General features: G+C 46.2%; 2 protein-coding genes and 1 pseudogene across 3 annotated transcripts; all 3 read right to left on the bottom strand.

Moving 5' to 3' along the window:
• Window positions 1-460: 460 nt before the first annotated feature.
• LOC136530437 (beta-amylase 2, chloroplastic-like) lies at window positions 461-1,329 on the bottom strand. Its single transcript, XM_066523179.1, has 2 exons — window positions 1,234-1,329; window positions 461-1,147 (listed from the first exon to the last, which is right to left on the bottom strand). The coding sequence occupies exons 1-2, from the start codon at window positions 1,327-1,329 to the stop codon at window positions 461-463; spliced, it is 783 nt and encodes a 260-aa protein (XP_066379276.1).
• A 2,263-nt stretch (window positions 1,330-3,592) lies between these two features.
• Window positions 3,593-8,181, bottom strand: LOC136530434 (2-oxoglutarate-dependent dioxygenase 33-like). Of its 2 annotated transcripts, XR_010777775.1 has the most exons (13): window positions 7,982-8,181; window positions 7,433-7,548; window positions 6,819-6,937; window positions 6,676-6,739; window positions 6,530-6,597; window positions 6,039-6,097; window positions 5,812-5,965; window positions 5,683-5,702; window positions 5,390-5,436; window positions 4,999-5,079; window positions 4,822-4,911; window positions 4,528-4,719; window positions 3,593-4,168 (listed from the first exon to the last, which is right to left on the bottom strand). XR_010777775.1 is itself a non-coding variant. In XM_066523177.1 (12 exons), the coding sequence occupies exons 1-12, from the start codon at window positions 8,013-8,015 to the stop codon at window positions 4,591-4,593; spliced, it is 981 nt and encodes a 326-aa protein (XP_066379274.1). In that variant the 5' UTR covers window positions 8,016-8,181; the 3' UTR covers window positions 4,473-4,590. The 2 variants fall into 2 exon arrangements, 1 of the variants encoding a protein (XP_066379274.1); XM_066523177.1 differs by lacking the exon at window positions 3,593-4,168 and having other exon boundaries at window positions 4,473-4,719.
• Window positions 8,182-17,447: 9,266 nt separating this feature from the next.
• On the bottom strand, window positions 17,448-19,117 carry LOC136530433 (uncharacterized; annotated as a pseudogene).
• Window positions 19,118-25,111: the final 5,994 nt, after the last annotated feature.

Here is a 25,111-nt window from a genome sequence, read left to right as displayed (position 1 = left end):
TACTCCCCTAGGGCATTCATGAACGACAATGCAGGATGTTCTTCCAGGGCCCATTAGTAGCTTTTCAGAGTTTAAAAAAAGAGTTAAATGCACCAGAGATCCATTAACTTATGAGGAAGTTTCAGTTGAGTCCATCAACTTCCAAAGTGGCTTTTTAGGTCCATAAACTTTTAAAATGGTTCACTGCAGTCCATACCTATTTATTTAACCTTAAATTCAAAACACATTTGTAGAAAACCCCTTCCCACACGCACGCAGTGCATGCGTGGCCGGGTTTAGTGCTTTACTTGCTCGTGCCTTCCTCCACGTACGACCATCTCGGCAGTGGGTGGGAACGCCGGCCACCTGCACATCAATCGGTGAGCGCGACGGCGGCCTCGTGCACGAGCGGCTGGGTGGCGTGCGCGACGCCCTCGGCCTCGCGCTCCACCTGCTCCTGGCACGCCTCCCGTGCGCCCGGCTAGGACATGCGCTTGACGAAGGCGGCGAAGCGGCGCCAGTTGTCGGGCTGGAACAGATCGGGCCCCATGCGCAGGTACGTGAACGCCACCATGCGGTCCTCGGCAGCCCTGTCGGCGGCCGTGGCCACCACCTGGTCGTGCGCCATCTCGTCGTAGCGTGGCAGCGCGTTCTCCCCGGCCAGACAGACACCGGCCTCCCGCGCCGCGGCGGCCACCTGCTGCACCAGCGCCTTGGGGCGGCACTGCGCGTCCTGCGGCTGCTCGTGGTCCCGCATCTCGACGCACGTGACGTTGAGCACGGCGCCGTGGCGCGCCAGCATGCGCGCAATGGGCGCGTACCCGTCGTGCTGCCGGGTGTTGTAGTACCCCGCCGTCAGCTCCGCCGCGTGGGACCGGGTGCCGTAGTGCCAGTGGATCCCGGCCACCTTCACCGAGATCTTCACGCCGGGGGACCCCGTGAACACGCCCGTCGCCGCCGACAGGATGCGCTTGCCGTGCTCCAGCAGCATCCTCGAGTACCAGCTCATGAAGAACTGCCCGTACTCCGTGCTCCACCCGCCCTCACGACGGAAGAAGCCCGTGTCCTCCGGCCAGTCCTTGTAGCCGCCGGAGTCGCTAGGACCCGCGTTGCCCCACTTCGGCTTGCCCACGGCCTCGGCAGCCGCCTTCAAGCTACTCAACATGTACTTCATGAATGCACATGGATATCGCAGCAGGTCAGTTACAAGCTCTGAGAGGGGTACAAAAAAACGAACGAGCACGCATGCTGTACCCTGTCATAGCACTGGAACTCGCCGATGCCAGGGAAGGACCAGGTTGCGTTGCTCTCCGGGTAGGACGGGTAGCGCAGCTCGCCGGCGGGGCCCATGCCGACCTGGACCTCCACGATCGTAGTTTCGGCGGCCGCTCCGGTCAGTGTAGGCTAGGTCCTGGTCCTTGTCCATCTCCTCCACAACCCATCTCGGGAGCGGTATGCTGCAACGTCCAGGATGTGCTCCATGATGGCCGCGGACTCGATCTGCCCCGGGTGGTGCTTCAGCTTGTGGGTCAGGTGGTCGGTGTACTTGGGCTTGCCGTTCATCACCTCGCAGAACACGGCGGACATGACCTCGGCGAGGACGGCGAGGACGTTCGCCTCGAAGAGCACGATCGACGCCAGCCCAGAGCCGACGGCCGTGCCGTTCACCATGGCGAGCCCTTCCTTGGGCTGCAGCTCGAAGAAGCCGTGCTGGATGCCAGCAATCTTGAAAGCCTCCGCGGCGTCCACCTTCCTGCCGTCGGGTGCCACCGCCGTGGAGTTGGCCCGGCCGGTGACGAGTCCCGCGATGTAGGAGAGCGGGACCAGGTCGCCTGACGCGGTGATGGTGCGAACTGAATGAACTGAATGAACTGATCAATACCACCTCAAATATACAAGCTGAAACTCAATCTTCGGCTCCCTCAAACTATCAAACTAGCCCGATCCAGTGAAAGGTGTAGTAACAAAAATTGTAGAGCTAGAAGCGATCTACAAGTTTGTTTACATGACTTTGGGATTATTCGGTTCGGTTTGCAAACTACACCCTCAACTGGTACTTCGGCAACAACCGAGAGCGCCGTGAAGAGCTGCGTGCACGCCGGCAACACCAGCAGCGTGCTCGACCAGCACCGACCGCATCTTCTGCATCAGCGGGTAGTTGGCGCTACAGGGGTCGTCCGCGTACGCGAACACCGCCTCGCGGTCGATCGCCGTGAGCAGGTCCTTCTCGCAGAACTGCGCGCTGTGGAGGCCCTCCGTGGCGCTAGTGCTCAGGGTCTTCTTGGCCACCGTCATCACGCAGCTCTTCACGGCGCTCTTCAGGTTCTCCTCCAGGTGGCGTAGGTCGACGGTCTGGCACAGCACGATCAGGAACGTCGACGACATGAGCTTCAGCACGTCGACGGCCTCGGCGGCCAGATGCAGGGCTGCACCTTCACGCTCGGCCTCGGCGAGCCCAACCTCGCCGGCAAGCCCGTGCTCGAGTACGACCCGCACGAGTTGCACGCGCTCGAGCCCAGGCCAGCGCCGGAGCCATGCATGCACCTGCATGCGTGTGGGGAGGGGTTTTCTGCAAATGTGTTTTGAATTTAAGGTTAAATAAATAGGTATGGACTGCAGTGAATCATTTTAAAAGTTTATGGACCCAAAAAAGCCACTTTGGAAGTTGATGGACTCAACTGAAACTTCATCATAAATTAATGGATCTCTGGTGCATTTAACTCTTAAAAAAAAACAACAACTATACGCTTCCAACGCCCGTCCAGAAGTTACAACAGGCATCGCTGACGCACAGCCCCGACCCCGCCGGCGTAGGCTCCGGGAGCGGCGCGCCGCCCTTCGCTCGAGCCGGAGTCGGAGCCGGTGCAAGCGGCGCCGGCTCATCGCCCGCCCGCTCGTCGTTGCACAACAGCGCCATCATGTGATGATCCTCCCGCGCGGACGTCGTCGTCGTCAGGACGTCGGCGCGTCGTCCGTGCCAGCTGCTGCGGCAGACGGCGGAGCGCACGCCACCCTCGCCGACCGCATGCTCGACGCCGACGATGCGCGTGAGCTTTTGCCTCGATTGGCTCCTCTATCTCTTAGTCGATTGCTTATATAATGCCCGACCGGCGACCGGCAGGCGGCGGAGTCGATCACAGCTCGGATTCGGAGTCTCCGATCCATCACGTGACTCATCGACTGCTAGCTCGACAGGGGCCCACATGCAGGGAGAGAGAGGGCTGGCCACTTGTTGGCTCGGAAACGGTTTTGGTAGCAGCACTGCACACATCGGCTTCCATTTCTTCTCCCTGCCGTTCTTATTCTCACGTCTACTTTACCTTTACGTGCCTCTTCTTTCCCAATTCCAAACTAATTAGAGAATACTTAATTCGCAACTTTAACGAGTTCTCATAAAAAAATATATTAACACATATATACAGGTTCAAATTAGTGCATTATCAAGACGTATTTCGTGAACAATTTAGTGTCCAGGTGTAAGAGCTTAGTCACACTTGGCACAATACCTGAAACAAAGCCATTAGCTATAAGGTCATGCAACAACTTCAGGTTTCATCCTACAGGAGGGAGAACACTGAACACTGGATGAACCTTGGATTCTCACTTCAGTCTCTCACGAAAGCTGCAGCCAGCTAGTGGTATTAGCAACAACAGGCATCAGTCTCAGCCTCTCATGAATCTGAATGATTTTTATTCGTGCTCAAACTGAACCCGATAATCATCAGTCGGAACAAGGCAAGGCTAGCTAACAATAATCGATTGAACGAGACACTTGCGGATCATGGGATAGGATATGCGACGCCACTCAGGCTCAGCAGATTTTACCGGAGCCTTCCATCAGCAGATGGTTTGGCGAAGAAATGGAGACAATTTCGCGCCTGATGCTAAATTCGGATTTCAGAGACGGACTTGTATCATGTCCAGGCGGCTGATGCCTAAATTCAGATTTGAGAGACGGGCTTGTTGATAATTCCGTGCAGCAGCGAGAAGAAATCTTGCCCCATTTCCTTCTGATATCATCGGCATCGCAAGTCTCCAACTCATGCCAAGGTCAGATCTCAGAGACGGCATGCTTTAGTCATGTACTAGCTTGTATCATGTCCAGGCGCCTAATGCTTGTTGATAATTCCGTGCAGCAGCAAGAAGAAATCTTCCCCCATTTCCTTCTGATATCATCGGTACTGCATGCCTGCAACTCATGTTAAGGTTAGATTTCAGAGACGGCATGCTTTAGTCCTGTAGCTTGTAGGTATCATCGTCTGACAGCACTACACAACAAGATACGGCTGGACAAGGCATTGTTAGGATTCCATGGTCACTAAACTTTAGATCATTTTAACTCTTTGTGAGGCTCCAAACATGTGGTCTAAAGTTGTGTCTAAAGTTCAATGAACCTCACAAAAAGGGCTTTAGTTCATTAGACCACAAAAGTAAACTAAAGTTGTCTAAAGTTTAGCTCTTAATTTTAGTCAACTAAACTTTAGAAGATGGAATCCAAACAGAGCCTTAATCTGCTCCAATAAGTATATTATAAAGAAACATGCTTACAGATGAAATATAATGTGCCGTTTGCAATACAGATTTATTCCTCCACATCTGCACCCAGAAAATTTACATGACAAAGTTCGTCAATACTTTCTGAACCAAATGCTCTCCGTACACAACCTTTTCGTACTTGGCAGCACCGCCGGTTTTCTCTCGGCAGAACTCAACAGGCTCTATTGCAGCATCAAAGTTTGACTGCACCATTGGTTTCAGGGGAAAAAATGAGTACGACAGTAACTAAGTTGATATGAAGTTCTGAATGCACGCTTGTGTGTGAGAGACAGAGCGTGCGCGTACCTCATAGAAGAACGCAACAGATACACGGTAACGAGGGGAATTGTTGACAACTCTGTGAAGTGTGGGCTGATATATTCCATTTGTCCAAACCTGAACCCAGAAGGATTATAAGAGCCTGATGTTGTGAAACAATCAGATTTGCAAGCTAACGTGCAAAGAAGCAAGTAAAGAAAAAACCTTCAGCATGTCACCAATGTTACAAACAAAGGTTCCGGGTATTGGCGTTGCATATATCCACTCACCAGCGCGATTTTGCACCTGATAGATCACCAAATAATTTACACAGTTTTTTGCAGGTTTCAGCCAGTAAAGATCTAATTCCTGGAATGTGAAGATCGGATGCACAAAGCAAACTTGAAGATGCAGAGCACTGTGAAAAGTATAGAGCATCTCAAGATAGATTATCAAATCAAGCTATCATCTTGGGTACTAATTCTGTCCACGTATTAGCAGAACAGAAGAAACTGGACACAGTTTAAGAACTGGTCAAGAGAAAAGGAGGCATAAAGAGTAACATGTGATGTGATGAATAAATTACAGATATGCATGAGATTGAAGAAACAAATACCTCAAGGGCACATATGTCATCATCCTGGTTAACCAGTGTTAGAAGTCCTGCATTTTTAACCAAATGAGGAAAATGATCTCAAGATTTTGAAAATAGCCTCCACCAATCTTTGGATATAGTAACAAATATCGAGAAAACATGTGGCTTCCTTATGAGGCAAGTAGGCAACACAGCCATGGTATTGTGTTAATGGGATAACAGTAGCCTATACTGATCAGAAGTTATCATCGTCCACAGTTTCGCATATGGAATTTTTTTTTCTCAATAAAAATTCTTTGGAGAGACGTACTAACCATAATCTGTATGAGCTCCACTGGATTTGTCATATAATGCATGGAACACAAAAGAAAAGGAGTGAGAGCAAGTAAACATAATTGCCAGGACAAGCTGCAAAATAGCAATTGCTGGCATTTACTGATTACCAGCCAGTATCAGTGCACTGCTCTTCTGGAATATCTACTGGATAACCAATCAACCTTAACACCCAGAAAGGATCTCCAGCTGTATCCCCTTCAAAAGCATCAATCGCCCCTCCCAAAGCCAAGGCTATACCTCGCATTATCTTTCTTGAAATATCTGTAAAGATGACATAATGAACACTATTGGCGATGAACAAAGATGAATGTTTAGAGTAGGCTGAGAAGTGGACCTCTACATAAGTTGATATAGTTTTCTAGCAGTACTTCAAAATTTGATGGGTATTCTGGCCTGTATGAAAGGCAAGTGATCAGTTCCTTCAGTACAAACAACATATCTTTTTAGACTATAAGAGCGACATGAATTTAGTAGCCGCTTATAGCACAAGAAAATCATCTATTGATATTTGATACAACTATTGTTTTTCAGTACTACTCCATCTGACGAATGGTGAAGAAAATCTGCTTGACAGATGGAAGGTAGTGTGTCAATGCTTACTAAGTTGCATGGTAAGACATGTTTGCACTTAGTTCATCATACATTGGTATGTTTACACAAAAAAAGGGGTAAGTATAAACCTATTTGATATCTTCCCCTTTTCAATTTTTAATCCATATGAACAAGCTAGACTTGAACACACTTTTCAAGAGATGCAGACATTTGCAGTGCTTGAAGATGTACCTTGAGAACAGAGATGAAGTTGGAATTTGGAAACATACATACCATAAGTTAGATCCTTCCATTGGTTTAGCGAGATCTCCATATTTGCCAGGTCTAATAGGAGTATAGCACTGCCATATTTGTTCTCAGGGATTAGCTCTGAACAGCTCAAAGCACGACATGGAAACAAAGACACAAAGTAAACTTACATCGATTGCTTCATGCATATCAGGCTTACCCTTGGTAATATTCTCCCCTAATCTTTGATACCCTCTGAAAATAAATAGTCAGAAATTTCCCAAAGACCAAACATAGAGCCAGAAAGTAACAGGACATGTTTAAGCAACCACACCTATATCCACTCTGAGGTGTCATCTTAATTTTTAATTTTTCCTCATAAGGAAGCTGAAAGAATTTGTGGGTCACATTCCTGACTTCCCTCATCAGCGACTCGTCAATACCATGGCCTTTCTGTTAACATCATACATGCAGCATTTTCCTGGGTTAGCTTTTACAATAACAGATTGTTTAAAGATTCAGCTTTTTTCACTGAACAAAAAGAAAAGCCAACTGTACATATGCACCTACGCAAGAAAAGCCAACTGTACATATGCACCTACGCAAGACAGGGTATGGTATGACATCGGTACTTTACAAGATCCTACTGAAGTAATCCAGCACATACATGGTTAATGGTAAATATCCACGTTTGATATCAAACAGTCTACATAAGCATGCTTTGCTGATATGATTTGCTAAAAATTTTCAAACTGATGTTTTAAAAAAAAATCAAACTGGGCTGTTTACTATCACAAAGTTGATGAGTCACTGTTTCCGGTCTTCGTTTCAATGTTGAAATACATCTTCATCGTTAGTGAAAAGTAACCTACCCCAGGTCCCCAACCGGCTTCTGTGGTTAGCTTTTCAAGCAGGTTTGCTGTTATCAGAGAGTTAACGAGTGATTACCACATAGAAGAATCCGGCCTTTTTGCAAGCATCGTCCAGCAACCGGACAACCTGCAGCAAATCCTTGTCGTTGGCCATGCTTGGATCATCAATCTTTTCGACAAGCGGGCTGATATCTGGCAATGATAGGAACGAACAAACACACTCGTTATAAAATCGAGAGCTGGAAGCACAAAGGGAGAGGGCAAAAGACAGAAGCTGCTGCATCTACTGAAGCGAGCGAGAGGAGCTGCGTCCCTTCGCTTGCAGAAGTTACTAGCACTGCTGCGGCAGGAGGCGCGCAAGAATCGGGGGCCGCTGACTCTGAAGCCTGATGCCCCGCCGCATGGAACATTCAGCCCAAACGGGCATCTCAGGTTCTTGGGGATGAGGATGGGAGGAAGGTTTTACAGAACGATGGAGGTGGAAATGCGGGGAACGAAATTTGGGTGCCTCAGCGGTCAGCGCAGAGCAGAATCTGATCCGGATACCCCGAATCTTGAATCTTTGGAGGGAGAATTGCATCCAGAGAGCAAATGGAATCCAATTGAAGAATTAGTTAAGGCGTACCGAGCAAGGGGATCGATTTGAAGTCGGAACCCATGGTGCGGACTGCAGACAGGGAGGGAGAGAGATTTGTTGGAGATAAAAAGCGACGACGCTGATCGTGGGAGCGAGCGGCGATGGCTAGCAGTGGCACTCCCGGTGCGGTCAGCAAGGAGTGGGAACAAATTGCGTGACGGCTTGTTCACTGCTAGCTCTATTTTGCCTCAATTATGTGGTGTGTGTGACGCCGGAGGTGTTTGTTGCGTTTTGCTGTTTTGTCGCTGCCAAAAAGCAGCCACCGGAAGCGGCACGTTTAACAAATTGCACTCTCACCTTCGAGCTCTGTGACGTCAGATTGAATCCGTTATTTAGGACCTGTTTGGATCAAAGAATTTCCAAAAGAATTTTGGACGAACAAATTCCAAAGAAAAAGAATCACTTCGTAGCCTTTGGAATGAAGGAATTTTGAATTCTTTTCCAAAGGAAAGGAATCCATAGTAGTGCAAAACAAAGGAAATAAAACATTCACTCTAACCAACAAAAAGAATCTTTGCCCTATGCGGTATTGCATAGTTCAAGGCGTCCGTCCGAACGAACTAACCCTGACCAGCCCACACCGCCCGTCCACGCTGCGTGCCATGCCCCCCCACCACCCCCCGCGCGCCCGCACCACCCACGCATCGCAATCCACCTCCGCAACCCGTCATCGGGCGCTGTCTCCCAGCGTCAAAGCGGCTCACGCCTCCCACTTTGTTATCCTTCCCCGTCCATTCTCACGTTCTAGACCTAGCTAGAGGTCAGTACTCGGACCGGTCTACCCTAGGAGCTGAGTGCCAGGTGCGGCGGCCGGCGAGGCCTAGCGAAGCATGGCGCCGTGGGAAGGATCCAGTTATCCGAGGCCACTGCCGAGGTCCGTGCCGCCGATGAGCTCCACACCGGCGACCTTCGCGCCACTCCGTGGCATCGAGCTCTATATGTTTCATACGTTTCAGATGTATGTTTCAAATGTTCCAGAGGTATGTTGCAAGTGTTTTATATGAATGTTGCAAAAGTAGTTGGTGATGTTGCATATGTTGCAATGGTTGTACATGGTATGCTGCAAGCTTATGTTTCCAATGTTTCATCTGTTTTTTCAGACGTATGTTGCGTATGTTTTTACAATGGTTTCAAGTGTTTTTGCAAGTGTTTCAGATGCATGTTTCAAATTTTTCATCTATCTTTAGACGTATATTGCAAGTGTTGCATCTGCATGTTTCAAAAGTAGATTAGGTGTTGCATCTCTCTCCTTACCTTCTGTTGCCTCGCCTTGGTGTCTCCTCCTCCTCCTCCTCCTGGCGTCGGCTAGGCATCCGCCGCGGCAAAAAACCAAAACGTCTTATAATTTAAAAACGAAGAGAGTACTATGAAAGAACAGTGGTGGATGAATATTATTTCGTGCCTGGTGTTCTCAACGAGTGGTAGTGGTATATCATCTTGTGGATTCAAACTAGGTCAATAGTGATGAGCTTAGAGCTCATTTGGTGCGGCTCGTGCACCGACTTTTCCACGGGCTCTAGCATCAGAGCCAGCGAAGCCATACCAAACGCATCACCTATGAGAAGCACTTCTAGAGCCACGGGGGAGGAGCTGGAGCCCTTTTCATGAGAGGAGTCGGAGCCCCGAAAAGTGGCTTCGCCTATGGGGCTCCGGCGCCAACGGAGGAACCACGCCGACGAAGCCCTGCCAAAGATCGGCGCTGCTACCAGTGTCTAAAAAGCTAAGGTTGCCGATTTGAGTCATGTGAGAAATAATAACCGATGGAATGGGCAGATTAGGTTCTGAAAGAAAGTTAAAATACATCTTGGGCAGAAAGAAGAATTTTAATCGATAAACCTGTCAAAGGATGCAACATTTTTGAAATATATAAGTAGCAAGCGCGATGGTACACATCCAACGTTTTCCCTGTTTATTTATTATATATCGAATCACCAAACCACCCGGTTCCTCCCAACACGAATTACACACATACTCCTGGCGGAAACACAGCAGCTACGCACAGATGATCGGTCCCGTTCGGTTGGCTGAATTTTGACTGAAACTGACTAAAAACACTACTCTGACTAAATTGTTGTAAGAAAAAAATACTATTCTGATTGGAAAAAGAAATCGAACAAATCGGAGTAAGTCAAACGGACCAGACAAAAAGCAACAGCATGCGTTGATAACTTGAAGCGCCAAGAAACAAGCTGCCATCACGAGGACGAGGAGTCGTTTCTTACAGCACGCAGAGTTTGTTGACGCATGTGCAGCCATCAAAGCGTGAAATTGTGCAGGGTATTAAAACACAGGTTTCCCCACAGTAGTATCCTCGCACTGGCTTGGCAAATTCGCTCGCGATGGTGTTTAAGCGCAGGACGGGGGAGGTATGCAGGGTGCGGGCGGCCATGGCCGTCGGCGGAGCTGAAGCAGCAGCATTGTTATGGCCGCCGCTGCAGCTGCCCTGCCCCTCCTCTTGCCACCACCACTCTCCATGCTTGCTTGCTGCCCTCTCGGTGACTGACTGCTACTAGTCTACTACAATATACCTACTCCAATATGCTTAATCTGTTTTGTTTGTTTTGCTGCGCTCCCAATGCAAGGATCCAATGCATTTTTTTTATACGACGTCTTCGTTGGTTGGTTTGGACTGGCTGGTTCTGATTCGCTGTGAGAGAAAAATACTGTTAGTCGGTTGGATAAGTTTTACTGAAATCAATAAATGAACAGAGTGATAGCCTCCTGTATCATCGTCATGTCATATCATATCCTCGTCATATTATTACTATATATATCAAATCAAATCTTTTATTTCTAAGCCAAAGTCACTCTAGCACTGTTCATACAAGAGTCCCCGCTCCAGCATGGTCGTTCGATGCCTATCCTGGCTATCCAGCAGCAGCCCACGCGCACACGCATTGCTGCCTCCAGAGGCTTCTTGCCACGTGTTGCTGCCTCCAGAGGCTTCTTCGAGTCCAACTGCCACCTGCCCACTGCCACCTTCTCGGACGTGCCTCCGGCGCTTGCTCCCTCTTGGCCCTCCGCCATTGCAGCCAGAGGCGGAGCTCCCCATACGGCACGGTGGGCGCAGCTGCCCTACCTACCGTCCGTCGGTGTGGAGAACCCAGAACCTCCACCTCACTAGCTCTTCCTCCTCTGTCCCGGTGACTCTTTGAGGCACAGGCAAGCGACGCCGGCGCCCGGCCGTAGTGCGGACAGATTAAACGCCAGTTCGTGACTGCACCTACACGGCTACACGAGTAAGAAGGCCAAGCGTCCAACCATCGCCCAACTTACAGCCCATTAGCTCAAGTGCCCAACACATCAACACAGGACGTGACTCGTGATGCCGTGATGGTGAGCTCTAATCCGCAGTCTGGCTCGTCGGCAGAAGGTGTCGCTACCCATTGCTTGCCATGGCTACACCCCAGTGGTCACAGTAGCAGAGAACAGATCTTTCGTTTTTTTGCTTAAGTCTCGGTCAGAGCTAGGTTCAAAACTAATAGGAGAATTAGTCCCGATTTAAGCCACCAACGTGAACTAAAATTTCTAGCCTAATAACTAACCCCGTGGGGTTTTACATGAGGGGACTTTAGTCCCGATTGATGGCTCCACCGTGACTAAAGGTCGCCCTTTAGTGCCGGTTGGAGCAACCAACCCGGATTAAAGGTCCAACTGCCCTTTTTATTCTGGTTGGTGGGTCCAATCGAGACTAGAGGATGACTTTAGTCCCGAACGGCTCCACCTGCCGTCCCCACTATAGGCCTGTTTGGTACAGCTCACAACAGCTCATCCCAAACAATTTTATGGGTGAAGCTATTTTTCTCGCCCTCTCACAAAGATATGAGTTGGGATGAAGCTGAAAAAAGTAGTTTATCCCAGCTTCATCTCCCATATTATAGTATTCTATTCATTGTTTCATTAGGTGGAGTTGTTTTGCCAAACACTTGTTCCAAAACAACTTAGCTTCAACAAAAAAAAAGTTGCTCACGAAACTATTTTGCAAAAAAAAAAACTTATATGGTGAAGCTGAGTTGTGCCAAACGGGGCCTATATATTCTTCTTCCACGTTCGCTCAAGTTCGAGCCATCCAGTTCAATTATTACTCTCGGCTTGGGTGATTAAGTTCTCTTGAGAACATCTTCAATCCTCCATCTATTCTATTTTCTAAAGATTAGCAACTTCATCCTCTAATCTTTTATTATTAATAATATAGCTCATTTCATGGTTCGGAAATAAATAGAGAGATTTGTTGTTTTTTTAATTAGGAATAGTAATGGTGGATTTTATTTTTATTTATACATCATTTCTATGTAACCTTAAACAATTGTAATGATTTCTAGATCTTTGTTAGCAACATTAGTTCTCGATGAGAGTTAATAATCGTTAAAGTAAATTATGTGCCAACAAGTAGGGTGCAAAATGGTTGTAAAATGTTTAAGTTTACTTGGCACATATGTATCATGACACATTTTATATATGTTTCTCTAATATATCGCATGGTATTTATTTGGGGTTCTATTTTTATTTGGAAGTTTTTTTAGTTATTTTTAGGTATGATGAATGACGGTGGACTTCCCCTGCCACAGGAACCAGATTTTCACCTTGGCGCTCTGCGCGCCATTCATGCCACCGCCAAATAGGGTCGTTCCGCAGTTTCCAGATCCATCTATAGTATGAAATATTTTCACTATTTAAGTTTTGAATGCTAATGATTCTTGCATATATATATATATATATATATATATATATATATATATATATATATATATATATATATATATATATATATATATATATATTATATATATATATATATATATTACACTCATTCATAATATGGTTGTTGCATATGTCACAGACTATATCCTCTGTTGAGTGGCTGAAATCAGCATTATACTTGCTCAGGGTGTTGGACATCTTCGTGCAAATGACAAGTGAGGTCGTAAACGATGAAGGACTTTGACATCCGATATCGATCGACAAGAGCAGTGCACAGACATCTTGTAGAGGGAACGACTAATGCCGAACCAGAGAGGTGCCGAGTTCAATGCCGAACCAGACTAGCTATATCCCAATTTGAGCCATGTGAGAAATAATAACCGAGGGAATGTGCAGACTAGGTTCTTGAAAAAAGTTAAAATATATCTTGGGCAGAAAGAAGAATTAATTAGAAAACCTGTCAAAGGAATGCAACATTTGAATTTGAAATATATAAGTAGCAGGCGATGGTGCACCTCCAACGTTTTCCCCGTTTATTTATTATATTATATATCGAGTCACCAAAAGTATATATAATAATAAGTTGAACACCACCCTTCGGTTCCTCCCAACACGAATTACACACATACTCCGATCCTAGCCGGAAACACAGCAGCTAAGATGATGACAGAAAGCAACAGCATCGATATTCGGTAGCTTCAAGCGCCAAGATCACGATGAGGAGTCGTTTCTTGCAGCACGCACATGTTGTTGACGCATGTGCAGCCATCAAAGCGTGAGATTGTGCGGAGTATAAAAAAACAGGTTTCCCCGCAGGAGAATCCTCGCACTCGCCTGGCAAATTCGCTCGCGATAGTGCTTACACTACGGGAGAGGCAAAATTCTTCGAATATCGCAGGCTTTCCCGAGTGTTAAAAATTAAATATTTGGTAAAGCCAACCTTCTCCGAGTGTTGCACTCGGAAAAGAATAACACTCGGGGAAGAGAGGCTTTGCTGAGTGCCGCAGAGTGCCTAGCACTCGGTAAAGAGCAGTACTCGACAAAGGCTCTCTTCCCCGAGTGCAACACTTGGGGAAGAGCGGCACTCGGCAAAGAAAAATATTACTTGACGGCCCAGTCCGCCCACGCCGTTAAAACTAAAAAAATTGCTTTGCCGAGTGTCGCACCCTGGCACTCGGCAAAGAGGCTGGCTTCCCCGAGTGCCCTGTCATGGCACTCGGCAAATGACCTCTTTGTCGAGTGTCAGGGAAGACACTCAGGGAAGAATTTTTTTATTGTTTTTTTTTGCCTCATTTTTTTGTGAGGCCTTCTCACATTATTTAAAACTCCTTGTTCAAATTTGGGACAATTTTGATTTTTTTTGGTATATTTCGTTAATTTTTTTCGTTTCGTTGAATTTTTTTGCATACTTCAAATTTGAACTGCAGGTGCATGAAATAATGGAATTTGGTGATTCAAAAAATAATATTCATGATATTTGGTGTATGTTGAGGCCGTATCCAGGAACTCACATAAAATGTCGAGCATCTTGTTGACGTAGCATGACGAGATACTTGCGGAAAGAGTGTATTTAAATCATATAAAATCCGAACAAAGTCCCAAAATCACGAAACTTGTCGGGGCATCATGTTATTGCATGTAGATGCTATGATAAAAAATTGAGAAGGTTTCGAGCAAGTTGTGACGTCGGATGCCTAAAACCCAGACATCTAGCTGACCTTTTCTTGCTTTTGATAATAACCTGACCGGCCATATCTATATTATTTGGCCCTTTCAGAAACTGAAGCTCAGCTCAAAAAAAACTCACTCTGTTTCTCTCTCATTGATCTTGAAAGTGGCGAGAAATGGATCGTGATGATGTGGCTGGCTTTTATTAGTGGAGGTTAATTGCAAACATATATTCCTGACCTCGATCTGAGACTTCTAATTAACCCAGTACAGTACGCAGCGGGATCTATTCTTTTCATCTTTAGTATTAATATGTTTCTTGATTCGAATGGGCAGGGCCTACCTAAACTTTGGATCTGGTGGTATTAATATTAACTCCTTAAACAATCCTTGACATTGGAGCATGTACAGATCAGCGAGCAATAGAGTATAAAAGTACTTCCATTGGCACACTACTGCCACATGCCATGCATGTTGTACATGCTCTCTATTAATTTGTCAAGTTAGCACGACATATAGCTTGTATAGACAGCGAATCGATCGATGTTTACTTGCAGGTGTCCGAACTCCTGAGCTGACCCGGCCCGGTTGATGAATGGCAGGTGATTCAGCTAATTAATTCATTGTGATATGTGAAGAAAATAAAGCCAAATCAACTCTTCCGTTGAGGGTGGAGCTGAGGCCACCGACTGGCCAAATCTGGTCCGCTTCAGCTCAGCTCTGCTCTCAATCCCGGGGCTTCCTTTCTTGGCATACGGTCTGTCCACCGACAACTACCACATAGGCGTCAGTCCTGCCTGGGGCGTGTGCTCGATAGATAAGGTAGCAGCGACCAAATTTGCTAATAATAGCATTGTAATTAATTTTTGGGATTGTGTGACCATGATCAAATTACAACTGCGTGATGGAATCCGTGTGCTTAATTCTATCTCGGTCTATGCAACAGGGTGTGTGCTCGTGCTTAATTACTCGATCTAGCTTCTATTTGTACTCGCAAGTCAGGTTTTCCAAGTCTTGTATGTGTGTGACACTAGAAACAAGCGACGACGAGTGGTTCTCCCTGGGAAGAAGCGGGTTGTCGGAGTTGAAAATCAAGTGGAGGAGGAAGAGTTCAATTATCAATCTAATGAAATCCCTCCTTTCGATACTTCCATCCTTCCTAAGATTTCGGCGAGCGAACTAACACCATACCTAAGAGATGATCATAAGGAGGATGGCCCCATGGCAAAAAGACGCCGAAAACGGCAAGTACACACAAAATAATGCTAATGTGAGTTTTGAATATGCCCTGTGATTTTTTTAGAACAAGGTGATTTAGCAAACTGCTTAACTTGTTGTTTATTTGTGCAGGTGAGCTCCTCAACTGCTTAATTTGCTGGTGCTGAAATTCGAGCAAATGGAATCTGATATATATACTTGGTAGAGATAGGAGCTAGCATGTGGATGTATATGTTTAACTCTTGCAGTTGGTTGCTTTCTGGTGTAAAATTCTAGAACTAAGTAATTAATAACTATATATATATGGAATAAATTATTGGTGTTGGAGTTAGCATAAACATACTGTATGTTCATTAGTTATATATTCTGTAACTGAGTAGATATACTCGCAGAGATAATGCCACGAACTCTATTAAAATACTGTTGAACTAGTTCGGTCGTTATCACGCAACAGTGTTTTTCATCATAAATAAACACAGAGAGGATAAAATTAAGTAGGAGCAGCTAGCTAGCAACAGAGGCTCTGTAGCAGCACGGCAATGGTAAAGGAGGCCGTAGCATGACGCTTGTCAAGTGAGAAGGCCGGGAAGAAGGGCATTGCCAAAATGAATATAAGATAGCGAACCAGGAAGACTACCGCACTGGAATTTTCTGCTTGGGAGGGATAAAATTCCAGTTAATTTGCGGTTTTCAACAGAGAGGGGTTCTCTGGAAATTTAAGTAGGCTCAGCAAGAAATTTCAAAGAAGTAGGCTTTCGAAAATTCTTGTTGAATTTCTTGCTTGGGAGGGATAAAATTCTAGTTAATTTGCGGTCTTCAACAGAGAGGGGTGCTCTGGAAATTTAAGGAGGCTAAGCAAGAAATTTCAAAGGAGTAGGCTTTCAAAAATTCTTGTTGAAGGAAAAGGAATTTTCGGCTGAGAAGAATTTTTAAGCTAGCTTGGACCAGAAAATATAAGTCAAGGATGATTTTAGGAAGGTGTCTAGAGAAAATAGAATTGATCTTTTGAGCACTTAGGACACCTGCAAGTGATATAATTTTGATTCCGGCCTCTATACAGTACGGCATCCTATTACTGATCAAGAGAAGTTAAAATAAAATGAAATTATCTCAAGTTGAAGCATGACTTACTAGCTTTGAAGTAATAATTGAGGGTTCCCATTTCTCATTTGGACTTTTCACATCGATGATTAAATGAAAATCTCACGAAACATCCTTAGCTCTTTATTGCTTTGTCATTATATTCACCAAAACTCACAAATAGGATTTGTTGCACTTACAAACTCCCTCTTTTTGGTGATTGATAACAACACATATAAAGCTCACAATTTGGTACTTTGGATATGACAAGCTCCCCCTAAATATATGCATATATGTTTTGAATCTACAATTTGGCATAAAAGGCCACATATATATGCACAATTTTAGTGAAAGTGCTAGGAAACAAATCATATACATGCATGCTTTCCTAGGTGTGCAAAGGTGTCACAAAAATAATTGTGATGCATATGACATGAATATCACACAACAAATAAATAAAGGCATACACCATCACAAGTGATATGATATTAGATAAGCAAACTAACATTAACATGTCCTTACAACCATTAAGTACCAACTAAAAATCACACATAGTTTATCACAATATATAGTCATACAAGCCCAAAATATAGATAGAAGTCAACAAGAGATATAGATCATGATACAAGTCCAAGGTCCATACATAAATAGCATATAGATAAATGAGGCAAACATATATTTTCTCCCCCTCTGGCGTCAAGCACCAAAAAGAAAGATGTCATTGAAGAACACGTGCGCCTCACTCGTCGTGGTTGACACCGTCATCCTCCTGGGTCTCAGCGGGCTGCTATCCACCGGAAGTAGAAGGGTTGACACCGTCATCCACCTGGGTCTCACCGGGCTGCTGTCCACCGGAAGTAGAAGGATAGGAGGCGGAGTAGAGAACGTCGAAGGTAGGGCTGAAGAAGTGACCAGCTATACCATAGGTGGCGGAAGCCCATCTAGAGGACGAGCTGCCACCAACACCCTGCTGAACATGGGACGAGGCCTGTGGCTGCTCGTTGATGTCAAATTGTGTCTGTTGTGGCTGCACAAAAGACTGCTGAAACAACGGATTCCACCATTCGGGCTGCTGAGGTGCTAGAGGTAGAGGACAAACTGGGGACAAAGTCACACCTACGTGCTCGGCAATCATCTTGCGCTGGACCTCAGCGCGGTGAAGCTCCTCCTGGACAAACCTGTGGTGCTCTCTGTTGGCCTCATAGATGGCCATGGACATCCCACACACAGAGCGCATACCCTGCAAGAGAAGACCTTGGACGTCTTCAGGATAAGCTGCAGCTGTGGCACAAGAGGAAGGCAAAGGCACAGACTGAGGCCGAGGTTGACTGGGCTTGCGGCCTCTCCTCTTTGTTGTCTCACTAATTCTCATAGGTCGGTAAGGCTCATGGCTCACTTCTTTGATGAACTCCTTCTGAGTGACTACCTCAATCATCTTCATGATATAGGGAGCATGAGTACAGGACTTCTTAGGATCCCAAGATGTCAACTGAATCTGCCTATAAATGAAGCCAAAAGCACTGAAATCCTCCTCATTACCCTCCTGAAAAGCTTTCAAGAAGGGACCCATAGAAGATAAAATCACTGAAGCACCACCAATCTTGGGAACAAAAGTTTGCCGGACCAACAAATTAAAATAGCGATAAACCTTTCTCATGTTGTTGACGGTGTAGAAGTCATCGGCAATAGCATCCTCATTGTAAGCAAAAGAGAGATCAATGTCACGGTGAGGGTTGCAATTAAGCCGATGTTTGTCTATGTCATCAAACTCAAATCCAAGAATTTTGCCAAAGCGAGCATAAGAGACATAATAGGGCTGACCTTCAATGGAGAAATGCATATAACCATAATGATCAGCTGTGGCCTTCTCATACCAAACAGTAGCAAAGAACTGTGCAATGACCTCATTGCTCGACGGATACTGCATGGTCATGAGATTCTTGAAATTACGCCTTTCCAACATTTCAAGAGCTCTAGTCATCTCAGGATCACCCAATTTGACACAATGATCCCAATCAATGTACTTCTGTAAAACCACTGGATGACTCTTGGAAAGGATCACTGAATCATAGTAGTCCAGCTGAAAGATAGTCCCAAAGCGAGGATCACGAAAATCAGCATCTAGAGATTCAGATGGACATTCAAACCTTTTGCCAAAGACCTCTCCTTGGTTGCTAAAATAGTCCTTAGGCCGAGGTGGATGAACGTCATCCATAAAACGCCGATCGCCCGAATGGGTGAACAATTGCTCAGTCACAGGAACCAACTCGACATCCACATTGGGAAGTACAAGTCATCCGCTGCTTTGCGGAAGGAGTTCTTGCCACGTCCTGCTGACACCTTGCGCTTGTTGCGTGGAGGCTTAGCAGTGGGCTGCTTCGCTCTCTTGGGGCGAGGCAGAGAAGCATCTCCATTACCCAACTCATCTTCAGGGCGAACCACCTTCTTGCGACCCATCCTGCAGTAGATAAAGCAAGAACAAGTATGAGATATGGCGCAAGATAAAGCTATTAATGGAGGACATGGACCAGTGGCGAAGGAAGGAAAAAAAATTAGGTGTGGCGAAATTGATAACATTGATATCAAAGATTATTTCTCAGTATATTGGTTTATACACATATCAGAAATCATGATCGTCATCTACTATATAAGTAAAAATATTTCGAATAATTAGAAAGATACAAGTAAAGTCAATATACTAATCAAGCATCCCAAGTAATGAAATATTGTGCAAATCCGAGTAACTGAACTCTGAATTCTGAAACTCACCAAGACACTGATGCTAAACTTTCAGATGCATGTTCCTAATTAATATTTGTCGTTCCTAATAATTTTCCTTCTTTTATTTGTATGTAAAAAGAAGGGCTCCCTATGTGTGGGATGTGAGATACTACTGAGTCAATCGAATGGACTATGACCAGTCCTGGGTTCATTCAAGGAGTTAGCAGTTTACTTAGGAGCCCAAATATTACTAATCTGCTAGGACATAAAGTCAAAATTAAAGCAAATAAATCCTCCAAAGCTAGACCTCGTCAGGCACCAAAACCAAATGCTGGCAAGTAATCATTTATATCTTCATTTTGACTTGAGGATTTTCGGATAACACCAATTACCTCATGAAATAGTGCCAGTCAGTTACAATCGGTGCTCACAGATTCTTTGATTCCAAACCAAATCACACAGGAATGCACTATAGATCAGCCAAGCCAGCAAGACATAGATCATATACATACAGATCAGACAATACTGACATGGAATCAGTGGCGGACCTAGAAATTGAGAGCAAGGTATGCCCATGGCAAGAAAATATTTGGATGAACAATACAAAACATTCAGATGAGCTTAGATAAAAGATACATATAGTTCAAACTAAATTTGTTCCATAACAAATTGAGATTACAAAATATCAGAAGAAAATTACAATTAAATTTTAACTCTTCGATCCCTCATTGCTTGATAGCAACCGATGATGTCATGATCTTTGACTTGCAAAATTACAAAGGGAGGGATTTGATTTCTAATCACCTCTGCTCTGAGTTGAAGCAAAGAACTCCAATCGGCCAATCAGGTGGGGGCACTGGGGCGGCGTGGCTGCGTGGGGAATGGGGGCTTGGCCTGGTTGCGACGCCACGTGGGGCGCGCCGGCGATGCGAGCGGCAGGGGAGGCGTGGGTGGGGTGGTGGGCGGCCTGGTGCCGCGCGTGGGCGACAGACGAGGGAAGCCCCGGCGGCGCACGGTGAACCCTAGCAACGTGCAGGTGGGCGGGAGGGGAGCGAGCGAGCGAAAAGAAACCCCCCACGCAGAGGAAATTATAACGGTCGTTTTGGGGCCTTGTCCAAGGCCAACGCTCATCTACTCATCCGGCCACACTCACACCCACACTCACACACTCACACCCACACTCACACTCTCACGCTCCCGGCCACCTTGCCCGCACCGCCGCCGCCACCGGTCCCTGCCCCCCCCCCCCCGCCTCAGCCCCTCCCGGACCCCCGCCACGGCCGAGCCTGGCCCGCCCTGCCGAGCGCCGTCGTCATCCCCGCGCCGCCCGAGCCCGGCCCCGCCCCTCCTGGTCAGGCCCCGTGCCACCGACCTCCGACGCGCCGCCCCTCCCGGTCGGGCCCTGTGCCGCCCGATGCGCCGCCCCGCCTCGTCCAGCTGTGGGGCCACCGCCACCGCCCCTCGGCCACGCTCCCTGGCCAGCCCCACACGCACCGGCCCGGCTCTGCAGAGCGGTGGAGGAGGAGGAAGAGAGAAGAGAGGATAAGGGGAGAAGAAGAGGAGTAGGGAGAAGGGAGGACGAGGGGAGAAGAGGAGGAGGAGAAGGAGAGGAGAAGGAGAAGAGAGGAGGGGAGAAGAGGAAGGGAGAATAGGAGGGGAGAAGGAGAGGCCGACGATCGTGACGCCCCTATGCCCGCGCGTCACGCCCCGCTGGTCGTCCACGCTATTTTCCCCATGTCTAGCCAGAGACAAAGGTGATCCCGACTCCGCATCGCCCGACTCCACCGCCACCCAAGGTAAAGCCCCCCTCCCTCCCTAGTTGTCGGTTGTCGTGCCGTGTATGTCGTTGCTAGCCTTTGTGCCGCAAATGTTGATGTGTGGGCCATTGTGCCAGAAATGTGGCTGTCGGACTTCGTGCCGGCGTTTTTCTTGAAGGTTTGGGAACCCTCCCAGTACAGGGGAGGTGCTACTAAAATTTTCAACTTATATAATGTTGTGTTTCTTAATTGACAATCTTTTATTCCTTATTTTGCAGGAGGAGAGAGTGATGGCGTTTTTCTGTCGGATGGACACCATCACAATCTTCCATGATAGTGAGATCTCCATGGATGCGAATGAATGGTTTGGCTGCACAGTACTTCTCAAGGTCCCAACCACAGCAAACCAAGACTGGATTAATCGCATCCTGATACACCATGCAATTGTCAACATCTGTGGGGTTAATGTTGCTTTGGAGAATATTCTACAACATGATCCAGATTACTTGGTGTGGCGCAGTTCAACAGAGCAAGCCACTGAAATCTTGAGAACACCAGAAATTGACATTGGGGGCACAAAGATTGTCACGTATCCATGGACTCCCCAGCATGGTTGTGCAATACTACCCTTCGATGGCCTGCCACCCCCATCCCCAACTCTGACACCAGCTAAACTCCAATAGGAGAAGAAGTTATGGAACATCTCAAGGTTACCGTTCGCGGACTGCCACCACATTTGCTCGTCGCTAAAGCCTTAAGTATGGATCTTCGCGAACAAGGTTGTTGTGTTGTATCCAAAATTGAATAAGGAGGATCTCACTGCAACCTTCAAGACATATGCATCCCGAGAAGATATACCTTCTACATGGAATGTAGCCATCCGCAGAGGCACTGTGCTCTACATGTGGCCAATTTGGATGGACATAGAAGGATATGCACTGGGTCCCCAACTCGGTAATCTAGGCACAACTAGAACGGTAACTGCAGTTACAACAGAACCTTTGCAACATTACTGTTACACTGTTCGCTCTAACAAATCTCACTCTTATTGCAGCTATGATCAACATGCCTTTCTGATACACACTGTTCCCAAAGGATGGTGCAGGGACTTCTGGGCAAGCAGGTGGAGGTGGACAAGCCGGTGGAGGTGGACAGCAACTAGCTCTTCTGCAGTTAGGTATGGTACAACCATCTTATACATCGCACCTAACCACATACTTGAGATGTATCACAATCCAATTATTAAACTACCTCATGCTGGATTGTCATGCAGGTTACACAGTTCAATCACCCTGGCTCTTCATCAGGAGATTCAAGTTTCGCCCTAACATCGGACTCGCCACCGGACTCACCACTGTACGGGGAAGATGATCCATTTGCCTCACCAGCACCTTTGTCCAGACCAACAAGTTGGGACCAAATAACCGAAGTACTTGAGTCACCAGAAGGGTACATTTAGTTCAGCTTCAATCCTTATGTATAACACTATCCTAATTAAAACTGACCGCAATTTGGACCTGAAGCATGATTTGGATGTAATGAAGGCAAAACTTGATAGTGTTGTTACTGATCTTTGGCAGTTGAAGGTGCAAGTACAGATTTTGAAGAAGGACTACGTTATTATCGCAGCAGTGTGTGTAGGTGTAGCTATTGGTTGTCTTATGAGCAAAATTTGGAAGTAGTGAATGGTGTCGAATGTCATCTTACAGGAAGCAGTATGTTGCTTACCTGATGCATGACAATTGCTAATTTCTGGAAGTAGTCTGATGTCAAATGTAGAGCTTTTGTTGGTCCTAGCTGATGTATGACCAGATCATTGTGTTGGGTTTGTGAACCATCTATTTATGTTGTGAACTATGAGTGCTCGCCTAAATCTGTTGTGAACTATTTATGTTTGTGAACATATATTATTCTTTGGCTGTTTCTTTTTTGTGATTTGAACATATATTGTGAACTATTGTCTTTTGAGTTGATATCCTGTGAACTAGTCCTATGACTTATGTGTTTGTGCTTTAATTAATTAGGCCCTACAAAATATAAGTACACAGACTATATATCAGAAGCATACAACCAAATTAATTTATAAACATACAACAACTATAAGTTTGACGAGATCATCATAAGCATACAGAAAAATTCATAAGTACACAGAATTAACCTCACCTTTTGCTTGTTGGTCATTACTGTCCAGGGCACTTGTTTTCTCACTTCTTCTTAGTACATTACCTGGAATTATTCGTCTCCCGAGCCAGAAATTCTAGTTAATTATTGATCGTGTACAGAGGACACTTCTCTGGACTTATTGTCCTCCAGAGCTGGAATTTCTCGTTAAATATCGGTGTACGTACAGATGACCCTTCCCTAGAATTTTTCTCCACCCCAACTGAAATTTTCAGTTCAGCTCAGATCGATCTGGCCGTGCCTGAATTCCCTTACCCACGGGGCCCACGATTCTCTTACCCGCCCCCAGTACGCGTTGCAGCTTCGCCCTGCTGACCGCGCGTCGGTCTCCAACCCCTAGCCAACGACAGCCTGGCCGGCCCTGACGCGCGGCCGTGGCTGTCTCCACTCTGCCGTGTGCTGCATTCATGTGGTCGGCTCTTGCTTCGGCTGCTTGCCAGCGCCTACTCGGTCTGCGCGCCGTGGCCCATCCCATCAGCAGCTAGCGCCCGTGCGGCTGACGCTCGCTATGTCCGCGCGCCCAGCGGCCCCCGACGTGACCGCGTGCTTTCCCTCAAGGTCACGACGGGAGTCCTGCTAGCTGGTCCTCACTCCCGTGCACGTGCGCGTGGTCCCTGCTTCCCCGACCGAGGTGCTTTTCAAAGGTGATTTCTTTATCCTCCAGATCTGGCTTGGTTCCCCAGTTTTTTAGTACTTGCTTTGTCTTGATCTAGTGCTGCTTTGCGACCCATAGTCTTATTATTTGCCAAATCAATAAAGCTAGGGTCGCGTATGTCGTTCTTGCTCTGTTCCTAGGAATAGTTCCCAGCCCGGCAGCTTGCTCGTTGCTGTCCTTGCAGCCCGCCAGCCATTGTTACCCACAGCCACCTGCTCTACTATCCATGTTCTCCATTAGCTTTATCTTGCGCCAATGTGCATGATTACAGATCAGTTATGCATGGAGTGGTGAAGGGAAAAAAATGCTTGGTGACTGCTGCATACAATTTAATAAGAGTGCATGTTATGGTGCTACGCTAGATAAAATGGCCACTTTCCGAAAGTAGCTCACGCCACACAAAACGGACATGCAAGAGTTTCCACCCCTAGCATACAATTTGGGATGTGTGTTGTGTGTTAGAGGAAGCAAGTTTAAGGTGATGATTAGGCTCAGTCCAAATAAACTTGTCCACATGCTTAGGTGTGTTTAGAGTTTGTTTCATGTTAGTTTTGACTAATTAATGATCAGTAGCTGGTAATAGTGGTTTATGATCCAGGTAATTAGCTACCCATGCCAAATCTTCTTAATGGACCAAGTGAAGAATTGCACATTTGTGCTGAAATGGCTGCATGAGCAGTTGCTGTTGAGTGGTTCTTTCCGTGATGTAAATCATGTATCTTGTGAATGTGCAAAATCATGCTTCAAGCTTTATGTTTAGAATGCACATCACAATACTACAAGTAGCAGTTCAGCATTCAAGTGAAAATAATAAAATAGTATAGCAGTGACTATTATATATATAGTAGGAGTAGAGGCGTTCTACATTCCTATTGCTGCTTGTACCCCGTATCACAACTTGAGAGCAATTAATAATTAAAAGCTATATTTAGCTTTAGGAAACATTCCTTTTCATGAGTTAGCTATTGGTGATAACTTTTAAGTAGCTATCTATTTCCAGTGCATTATTATATTCTTATAAGCCGTAACAATTTAGTAGATAACAAAGTAGCTTTATTTCTTTGAGTGATTCTTTATATTTCAGCCTGGAATCATATGAAAGGGTGCTATATATATCTGCTCTATTAAAATACTATA

This window comes from Miscanthus floridulus, unplaced genomic scaffold, assembly GCF_019320115.1.
Source record: "Miscanthus floridulus cultivar M001 unplaced genomic scaffold, ASM1932011v1 fs_130_1_2, whole genome shotgun sequence".
Taxonomy (NCBI): Eukaryota; Viridiplantae; Streptophyta; class Magnoliopsida; order Poales; family Poaceae; genus Miscanthus; species Miscanthus floridulus.
Note: the sequence above shows the minus strand (reverse complement) of the source record. Positions and strands in the feature narration are given on the sequence as shown.